This window comes from Pinus tabuliformis, chromosome 1_2, assembly GCF_031772625.1.
Source record: "Pinus tabuliformis cultivar Carrire ecotype Pingquan chromosome 1_2, CPIR1, whole genome shotgun sequence".
Taxonomy (NCBI): Eukaryota; Viridiplantae; Streptophyta; class Pinopsida; order Pinales; family Pinaceae; genus Pinus; species Pinus tabuliformis.
The window spans coordinates 138197126-138208036 of NC_142298.1; the positions used below are offsets into that span (position 1 = coordinate 138197126).

General features: G+C 37.4%; 1 protein-coding gene across 2 annotated transcripts; it reads left to right on the plus strand.

Moving 5' to 3' along the window:
- Positions 1–6624: 6624 nt before the first annotated feature.
- On the plus strand, positions 6625–8337 carry LOC149204905 (ran-binding protein 1 homolog b-like). Of its 2 annotated transcripts, XM_089393386.1 has the most exons (3): positions 6625–7018; positions 7238–7311; positions 7811–8337. In XM_089393386.1, the coding sequence occupies exons 1-2, from the start codon at positions 6843–6845 to the stop codon at positions 7260–7262; spliced, it is 201 nt and encodes a 66-aa protein (XP_089249512.1). In that variant the 5' UTR covers positions 6625–6842; the 3' UTR covers positions 7263–7311; positions 7811–8337. The 2 variants fall into 2 exon arrangements, with proteins under 2 accessions (XP_089249512.1, XP_089249511.1); XM_089393385.1 differs by lacking the exon at positions 7238–7311 and having other exon boundaries at positions 6628–7018.
- Positions 8338–10911: the final 2574 nt, after the last annotated feature.

A 10911-nucleotide genomic window follows, 5' to 3' on the forward strand; every position in this document is an offset into this window, starting at 1 on the left:
TGTTGCCCCCATTTCTATGTTCGCTTTTGCATCCCTTTGCCAACACTCATCATATTTTCTGCATTGATGATATTCCTTATGGCATTGACAATTATGAAAAATTGATGACAATTTCAATAATATTGACAATGATGAAAATGAAGATGATGGCGATGACATGAATTGTGATTATGATGATAAAGACGATAGTGGTTACAATGACAATGATGATGATGGCAATGATTATGATGATGACGATGCTAATGACGTTGGCGAATCTTCCCAATTTTAGATGTTGTCATTGTCATAATCATAAGCATTATCTTTGGTGTCATGATCATCATTTTCATCTAGGTCATCATCAAAAACAATAATGGCATGAATGATGATGATGCATGATTACAACAATGTCGATAGAAATTACATTAATGATGATGATGGGGATGATAAAAATGACAATGACGATGATAATGGTGGTGATGATGATCATCATCGATCATCTGTCAAAAATAGAGTTGTTATTTCTCTTACGTATATCAATGTGTCCTAAACAACCCTTTTCTAGCACTGATCACATTTTTTGGGTTGATGATATTTCTTACAACATCTACAATTATGAACAATTGCAAACAATGTCCATAATGATGATGATGATGGCATGAATGGTGATTATGATGATAATGTAATGATGGCAATAACAATGACAAGGATGATGGTGATGATGATGACAATGATTATGATAATGAGAATGAACTTACAATCTTATGGATTCGTGAACAATTACTAGTTTCAATACCATCTTCTAGATACGTATTACTATCATACTTTTTAAATTTTCTGTCTCTCTTGAGGTATGTTACTATAATGGTGTTGTCAACACTAGAAGGATATCTTGTTGTAATGGTGGTTCTAATGTTAGCACTAGCAAAGTTTAGTAGGGAGGATGCTACTACAAGAGGAATTCCTTCTAAGTGACTATGGCATTCAAAATGAGGCTTTATGGGTTGCTTGTTAACACATGTTCTCATGCTCATATAAAATTAATGTGAAAAGTTGCTTTAATTGGTTCCCATGCATAATTGATATTGATAATGGGGTGGTATAAAATTGTAATGGGCATATCCGTTAGTTAGTTATGATGGGTTAACAACATTGAAACCATCCAAGTGACAATTCACCTTGGAACAATCGTCGCTCGTGCGAAAACACGAAGTTTATGTAAATGAAAGTTGTGATTGTAGTGGAATTAAAACCATAGAGAAATATCAAAGAAGACGCTGCCTACCAGTTTTGAAAGACAACCAAGGCATTGAACAACTATTTGCGTTAGGATGTAGTGAGGGAATCGAAGGAAATTTGGCAGCCCTAAGTTGCCATTACTATTGCCAATCACACATTCAATAGTAACCATAAAAGGTAGCCACATATAAACAAAACCTCGAGGTGTTGACAGTCAGAATCTATTGTAATAGCTTTGACGTATATATAGTTTTGTGTTTAGATGAGAATGAAGTGGGCTTCATCCAGGGTTCGGCTCAATCCTCGTCCATTCCATGCAGTGGTGTTTAATTCGCCAAGCAAGAGAATATTACGTGAGTGTTCAGAGTTAAATCAAAAGAAATCAAGGACGTGTGATTGTCAAATTATTGCTCCTCCCTTATGATTGAGTGCTTGATGCGATGGTCATTATCCTTGGGTGATACTTTTATTCCCCATTTTCTATTGAAAAAGTAGCGTTTTTCTGTTCGATTATGATAGGATTGGATCATGAACGCCGGTTTGGGTGGATGTAGACCCATGTTTTTTTGTGGTGATCTTCAAATGTCTTGAGGATAAGAAAAAAATCCTTGACCAAGGTCCATGGTTTTGGGGATGAGTTGGTCTTCTAGTGAAGCCATGGTTTCCCAACTTCAATCCTCTCACTATGTTGCCGATGACTACTCTAGTATGGGTAAGATTCCCAGTTTTCCCATTCACTTTACCCATCTAGATCTCTTAGAAAAAGTGGGCAATTTTATTGGAAGATTCGTCAAAGTAGACAGGGAAAGACTTTTGAAAGGCATTTTCACCTATGTTTGCATATGTGTTTAGGTAGATCCCAATGAAGTTTTGCGAGATAAAATTGAGCTCAAGTGGATGGGAATTGTGTATTCTAGTTCAGTTATTCTGAGCTTTCAATGGAAAATTTTGACTCTATTTTGGCTTACAGGCAAGATTTCATAAACTAACGCTCTCTATAAATGGACTAGACAAGGTTGTGCTCAAAATTTTGTTTAAAAAATGGCAGAGTTTGGGAAGAAGTTCTTTAAGTTAATGGATCAGCATTCAGATGCATTTCGAGTGGTTTGATTGAATGATTTCTGTCTCAGTTCCGCACATTTAAAAGTTTTGGAGAATGGGAATTGATAATTCTGGTATTTGATGGTGTTCTATTCAAATTACACAGAAGAAGATAGAAATCTAGGGCTCACAACCCCTACCTAAGAAATTCTGGTATTTGATGGTTTTCCCCCGACCAACCAATTGTTAGGCTCACAACCCGGCTAGGCAAGTTCAAGTTTAGGAACAACCTAGCTAGGCGAAGTGAGAGAGTACCGTAGTTAAGCGCTGCAGGGTCAAAGAGAGAAGGTGAAGGGTTGGATGCCTCACCGATCAATGGGCTAAAGTAGGGGTTGGGTGCTTTGTCAAGCCCCCCCCGCTTCTTATTCACCAATGTCATGTCGAGAGCAAGGAACATTCTGGAAAATTCAATATTAAGCATCAATCTACGATGAAACAGGGGATTCCTCTATAATCGGCTATGGGCTTATCTAGAAGGGCACCAGCTGGCCTTATGACTGGCATCTACACCTCCTTCCTTCCATATGCTAAGGTCAATGGTGAAGTGGGTCTAATATCTTGCTATGGAACTTCATGCATGGACAAGGAATCAATATCTACCTACTATGCCAAGGGGACTATTAGAAGGGTACTAAATAGGACCAAAGACTATTGGCTATTGGAATGGCTAAGTTATACTAGATCTAGATCTTTATCTCGGTAGAGAAGAGAGTAAAGAAGTGAAACGTAGAGATGCGAGTATCATATGTCTAGACGAGTATAATATGTATAGAGCTCGAAGATAATGAAATTCTCTGAGAGCTAGCCATGGCTCAAAGAGCCTCTTTTTACTTGTTGAATTTAATGTCGACTGCTTTCTCCTTTCCCTTATTTCCTCTCTCTTATTCTTTTTTCTTTTCTCCTTTCTCTTATTCCCCTGTCCTTTCCCCCCTCTCCCTACCCGTACCCCACCCTCGCCCGGACGGCCCTCAAGCGTGCCTTCCCCTATCCTCGCCCTATGATCGCTTACCGCTTATCTTTTTTCTTGAACTCGTACCTTTGATGGCTCCTCCGAAGAGTGTTCCGTTCTCCTGCAGTGCCGCCCCTTACCTCTTTCAGAGTAAGATAGACTTCTTTCTTCAAACAAGTAACAGTTGTTCGAAAAAAAAGAACAACCAACAACACCCAAAGTACTCATACCGACTTTCTCTCCTACCGAACCGAAGCAAAGCGTAGGTAACCGACTTTCTTTCTCTCGATACGGCAACCGAAGCGAAGTGTAGGTAACCGACTTTCTTTCTCTCCTACCGAAGGTAACTACCAAAGGTAGGCATTCATCTACCGAAGGGAGGACGATAGGTAACTGACTTTCTTTCTCTCGATACGACAACACAACTACCAAAGGTAGGCATTCTTTCCGGCATCTTTCCAACTCTTGCTCTTACCTCTCTTTCCAAAGGAAGGAAGGGGGGTGTGGGGGGAAGAAAGGATCAGCTTCCTTCCCACCGCCAATGAAGGAAGGGGGTTGTAAGGAAAATATTATTAGTGCCAAATGAAAATTTATGTTAGGGATGCTTTCACATAGTTAGTTTTGTAATTATTATAAACATCACATACATAACAACCACAAATAAAAAAAGTATGTAATATATAAGAACAAAACTAATGAAGTTGTTAGTACTAAAATGAGGCATATACCATCACATGTAATCTTAGATATACTTAGTGTGAAACACCATGACATCAATGTCTGAGCAATTTGTAAATGTGCTACAAGGGCTCAATAGGGGGCTAATATTTATTTGATAGTCACGTTCTTGGCTTTGTTGCTTCATTTGAAGGAAGGAGGACACTATTGAATTATTTCAATTACATGGTTCACACCTTCCAAGTATTAGTTAACTTGCCTAAAAAGGTTCCTAACACAAGTGATCAATGCAAATATCACCCATAGGCTACTTTTGTTCACAAAACTTAACTCTCCCACTTTATTTTTGTAAAGACCCACTAATTCAAGTGTAGCCATGGTAGTTGATGCACGACCTCATGTGCACCAAAAAACATCCCATAACCAACCTCCTCGAACCAAGCTTACCCTTCCACTCCTAACACCAAAATGTGCAACACTTATCATAGGGTCCAAGGGGTATTGTCCTTGGTGGCCTCTCATCACTATTGATAACTAGGGTTGAAATGTCACACCCCATGCTTGTGAAACATCTACATCATTTGGCACATTGAATTCCATCCATGCGCACCAAGTTCTAATATGCATGCATGCTTATCCTATATCTGCTTATATTTAGGAATGCCAACCATGACATAACCATTACAATATCTTTCTTCTTATTCTTCTTCTTCTTATTACTATAGAAAAAAAGGACCCTTTTTTTATTCACGGGGAAGAAAAAAAGCACAAACATTGACAAAAAGATTGTAACTTCTGTCATTACAATGGGTTTCCAGAAGACAAGGCATCACGACCCAGAAGAAGAGAAAAAGAAGTTGTCGTAAAACCAGGGTTTTACAATTTTTTTTCTTCTGCAAATTATAAGACTGACTAGAAATGACAATAGCATGCAACCAAAAATTGTAGAAAGTGTATTATACAACCACGAAGAGGGCCCTACTATGAGAAAAACAAAGATAGTGACTAGAAATGACATTAGCCTGTAACAAAAAATTCCCGAAAGTGTATTATACAACCATGAAGAGGCCCCTGTCAAGAGAAAAAGAAAGACATTGTATTTGAGGCTAATTGAAAGCTGAATGTAGACTCACTTGAAATTTATAGTAAGCTAGTTGATAACTAATTGAAAATTTGACTTAAAGCTGATCCATATTAGTATATGGGCATCGAATGAGAACTTTGAACTGGGTTGCCAACTAATTCATCATAATATATGTAACCTGTCTCCAGACAAATAATTCTTTTTTAGAGAGAATGTACAGTTGTATTTAGCTCCCTATGGATGTGATGGAAATTGATTTCCTAGAAGTGGTTCTTTAACTCCACAATTTTGCTTTTCCAGGAGGATAAACTTATAACTTCCTACTATGCTTTACTGTCATTATTTTTTGGCTCCATTACAATATTTGTATGTCAACAACATGGCACACTACAACCAAGAAGATGAACAATTACATCATTAAGAGTTACAAAACCATCTTGCCATCGAATAACCAACATTAATTAAACAACCATTTAACAACATAATAGCAATTACACTATATCTATATATATATATATATATATATATATATATATATATATATATATATATATATATATATATATATATATATATCACATTACACGTATAAATACCGCATTTCAATAGAAGTTAGATGAATTGCGCTAGTCCCAAAGTTTTGCTTTGACTTGAAATTAAACTCTTCTTCACTTTGTGATTTTTGTGTTATCCACTAGCATAGACCCATCATAAATATAGATATAATATGAGCGGAGAGGGATCCAATTTCTTCATTGGCAATTATTTTTTATGAGCAAACATTATTTAAATGTTTTGTATTTTTTTTTTTTTTTTTTTTTTTTTTTTTAAATTTATTTTGGCCGACACTAGCAAAATTTCAACTTTGATGATGGACAAACATCGTTGTAACCATACTAGGCTGTAGAGTGAGCTTGGCATATTCATATTATTTTCATCCTCAACATTGAGGATTGTGTAAAGCTCAGTGGAAGATGCCCCTTGGAATGATGGACAAACATGGCTGTAACCATACTAGGCTGTAGAGTGAGCTTGGCATATTCATATTATTTTCATCCTCAACATCGAGGATTGTGTAAAAATCAGTGGAAGATGCCCCTTAGAATAGTTTTGATGCCCCCAAAATGACTTCCATTCTCAACCCCTCCCCATGAAATTTGAACTTAAGACCTCGTAACAACTAAACCCCATACAAACCAACTACCCTACAACTTATCATGGATCAACCACAACAATACTTATTATAATAATTTAAAACCAATATTTCTAATTACTTTTCCATATTTATCTCATTTACAAACCCCTCAACCCCATCCCATTATTATTACAATAAACACAATAATATATCACCGAGGAAAGAGTTCAAAATTGCAAAAACAAAAACCGCACAACAACCTCTGGTCCCAACATGACAACATGAATGAAGTAAGCCTCTCATGTTGGAGATGATTTAGGGGTTATTCCATGGCCTTCTCTCCCTTTGAAACCCCCCAACCATCCATGTAATAATTTATTATATTATCTTTAAGGATGCTACTTTTACTCTCAATCTTTAACAGCTACCGGCCTTCCCTCTTCAAAACCCTTATATAGAGTGTTTTCTCTCCATCGACCTCAAAAACCCTTATATAGAGTGTTTTCTCTCCGTCGACCTCTTTGCCCTTTGCCTTCAAAGCATTTTTGCACAGTTAAATCCTTTGTCCAAAATCCTCGGGGTTTCGCATTCGTGTCTGATATTGGGCGAGTTTCTGGCATATTTTGGATCCATCGATTTCATTCGAGCCCTCCCTCTGTGCACTATCTGGTATTGGGATGGATGGAACTCAGGAGGATCCTGTTCTTACACGGGTAGTAGATGACGATTCGAGAGAGAACGAGGATGATGCCGGAAAGGAAGAGGACACTGGAGCTCAGGTTGCACCCATTGTTAAGCTTGAGGAGGTTACTGTCACCACGGGCGAAGAAGAGGAGGATGTCCTTCTTGACATGTAAATTTCTTAATCCATGGCTATTTCATGATTTTGTTTTCTCAGTTGAAAGTTGTTTTCATGGCCTCTTCGGTGGCCCTTTTCCTGTGCACATAAATGGGACCTTGACTATAAGGAAGATGCATTTGGGCAGTTATTTACTTCTAATTTTTCTCCTTTTTAGTAAGATCTGTTTTTATCGGGTTCTCGATGTTTTGTTCGCCTGTTGATGATGATCAGATTTGTCATTTCAATGGGGTGCTGAAGAAACTCTATGGTAGATGCATTTAGCGGGCTATGGTTTGTTTTATCGGGTAATTAGGGTTTTGATTTTCTGTGTATTTTTGGTGGGATTTGATGCGCTTTGATGGCGAATTCGTTATATTTTGGATTATTCGCAAGATATTGCATGAAATTCTGAACACCAGAGAAAATTTACCCGAATATTGATAGTACCTTTATGGAACTTCCTGAGATATGAACACATACTGAATCATCAAGTTTGCTTTGTCTTTTCTGCTCTCAATACTGTTGAACTCCTTCGCAATGTTCTGTAATCGGAAAAACAGGTAATTCCGGAAACAACAAGTTCTGAATTCAAACCACGGGAGCTTTAGGTTTATCTTAGGGTTTAGAATTGAGGGTTTTTCATTCTTTTAGCGAGCGTTGATCATATACACAAGCAATATAAGCTCCCTTTCTATTTTAAATTAAATACACTTTCCTTCATCCAGTCATGCTTTTTGTCTTTCCATCGGAATAATGGGATGAAGCTTGATGAACTGATAAATGGGATTGAATTTCCACTTGCAGGAGTATGTTGCTGTACTTGTCTGTCATGGAAAGCAACAGGATCAGGCAAAGAGAGATCTGGATGCATTTCTTGGCAATCACAGTGGTGCATTTGTGGCATGGTATTTCAGTCTTTTCACAAATTTCTGTTTTCTCTGTTCTTTTGAGTCAGGATTATGAGGGCTTATTGCTCTTATATCAGCAAGCATAGAATAGAAATAACATGTTAGACTTTTCCAATATAACATTCAAAATGTATAATGTTTCGTATCTAACGGAGATAGGTTCATTTGACCAAATAAAACAATGCACATTATCATATTTGTCTTTACTTCACAAAATTCCAAAGTTTCCTCCAAAGGGCTATAAACAACAGCATTGCAATCAAAATAGCTATCTTGAGGTGCAGATGAATGGATCGGAGGCAGATATTTCTCTGGTCGACAACAATTAATGGTAATTCTAGACAAGATAATCTGTACCCGAAGACACATTTTTCAAGACAAAGTTGCGTTTGATGAATTGCAGTTATGTTTAATTTGTTCTTTAGACACTTCTTCAAAGAGGTAATGCTTTTGTCGTTTGCAAAGGATTTTTTTGATTTTATTTTTAAATTAATGCACATATCCTGAAACTAGGATTGTAAGGTGCTTCTGAGTAGAATATGAGAAACAATGCTGGCTATATTGTGATATCATAAACGCTCACTTACATGTATTGACTTGGTGGAAGCAAAACAAAACAGAGAAAATTAACATTGCGCAAGAACATCGGGCCGATCAGTTTCCTCAAACAGTTTCCTTTCATGCTTTATCTGATAGTCTCACTTGGTTGAGTTTTCTTATTTTGTAACCTCTTGCTTTGCTATAATATGATTTTGCACCTGAGGGCAACCTTACTTCCAGACTTTTTTCTTTTGAACCAGCTTCCTCTTATCATGATGGAGCAATGTGCCCAGATTTAGCGTTATAGGGAACCATTAGCACCTTTTTGTAGAATTTCTTTGAAAATTCTGCAACTGCTGTAGTGAACAATTCTGAAACTAATTTGTGACACCAAGACACAGAGTTTCTCTACTCTTTTGCAGCGGAATAAAAAAGAGTTAAAAACACATTCATAAAATACAATAACACAGGATTTTTCTATGGAACCTTACATGGAAAACCCTCTGCTAGCTGTAGATTTTTATTGACAAAGTTGAGCAAATAAAATTAATTACAAGGAAAACTGTTTCACTACAGAACAAGGTTGTTCTTTCTGCTGACACTTAGCTGAAAACTGCTTGCAACAACCCTGTCCTTAGCTCCTAAATCCTTGTGCTGGAAGCCTCTATTTTCTAGTGCAATAGTGGCCCTATCTTCTAGGAATTACTCCTGATTTCTAGCGCACACTAGCATGGATTTTCTCTGCCAAAACTCTGTGCAGAGGCCTCTCCTTCACGCTCTTCCTAGCTCTGCCAGCTCACACACAAAACTCGCACTCTATTGTTTGGTCTCACAACCTGTAAAAAATTAATGTCTGCTCATGCTGTAGCCCACCCAGTTTCAAATTCTTGCAAGGTTTAATGCCCAAAACCCATCAATAGCATATGACTGATATACACATCATTTTATCATTTTCTGCATTTAACTTGAAACAACATAGAGGTACTCTACATTTCACTTTCAGCTGATAAGAGAAAAAATAAGGCAAGCACACACATGAATTTTACACTGTTTTTGGTCAACATGATCCTAGAAAAACCCCGCAGCGGGGAAAACCAGTTCTTCTAGGAGGATTTTATTTTGTTTCTTTGACGAAGCATCACTGAAATCCCATTCTCAAACTGAGTTTTGAACTGTCTTCAACAAATGTTCATGTTGAAATTACAGTCCTCTGAAATGCTCCTTCTTCTTAGGAATTCAAGCCACACTGACAGTCACAGGTTCCTTGAAACTCAGGTTCATCACAACAAATATGCACAGGTTTTTTTATCAGCGTTTAACCTCCCTGGAATTTGAGCAAATACACTCCAAAACAGCTCTCTAAATATCATTGATATACCACTAAAACCAGGCTTGAGATTTTTGCTGGTCTTGGCCCAAGAATCTCACTGTGTCCCACATAAATACGCTGGCAGAGAAATATGCTGCTAAAACACTTGCCTACGGTGAGGAGTAACCAAAATTGACTCCTAATAAGCCTTTGACCTGTGTGCAACCACTGGCTGTGACAGTCTTCCAAAATTTCGTGCTCCCTTTTTAGCTTTAACTCGGCCTTCTAGGGATTTGATTAACTGTGGTCTTGTTCCTAGTTCTTGCTGTAGAATTTCTTCACAAAAATTCTCTTCCTCCTATCTCCTTTCCTCTCCTCAATAGTTCTCAAGAGGATTGAATGAAGGAGCTCTTCCTTGCTGCCTCCAAATGCAAGCTCCACAACATGGTTGCGTTCTGCTCTGATTTGAGTTCACCTTGGAACACAGCCTCCTCCTTTAGCTGTCTCGATCTCCTCTCAAGCTTCCCTACACCCTCCTCTTTCCTTTGAGAAGAATAATGAAGAATCATTCATTTCCTTTAACTTCTGTTTTTCTTTTGAGAGGGAAACCTAACCCTAAAGGCTAAAGATCAAGGGCTGAGATTAAATCTCAGCTAATGAGATCTATAGTTGAGATCAAGCTCCCATTAGACCCCTTTCTCATGATGACCCCTCACTTAACCTTTTAATGTTTTAGTACCATGGTCACTTTGTCGCTCATAAAGTGAGTTTTAAAATATAAAGGTTACCTTATTAACATAAAGTGGATTTAGTACTTTACACAAAGTCACTTTAATAACCCATGTGACTTTAATAAATTAGAATTACAAGGTACACAACTCATAAAAGCTTCTTTAGCTCCTTGACATTAATAAACACATAATGTCACTTAGAGAAAAGGATATTAATGTGTATTCCTAGGCCAAAAGGATAAATTCCTAGGAAACACTTCCTTGGTACTATATTCTCAACACAATGTTGTGCTCACAAAATAGTGATCCATTTTTGTGCCTTCGTCCTCCTTATAAGCAATTCACATCAACTAAATTTGGCAAGTTTATTTTTTGAACTCGGTCTTGTGATTGACTAGTTAACTGAGTCTAACTTAT

Coding starts and splice junctions, on each gene's coding strand:
- LOC149204905 (XM_089393385.1), top strand. CDS start 6,843: ATGGATGGAACTCAGGAGGATCCTGTTCTTACACGGGTAGTAGATGAC. Junction 7,019..7,810: donor GAGGATGTCCTTCTTGACAT/GTAAATTTCTTA, acceptor TTCCACTTGCAG/GAGTATGTTGCTGTACTTGT.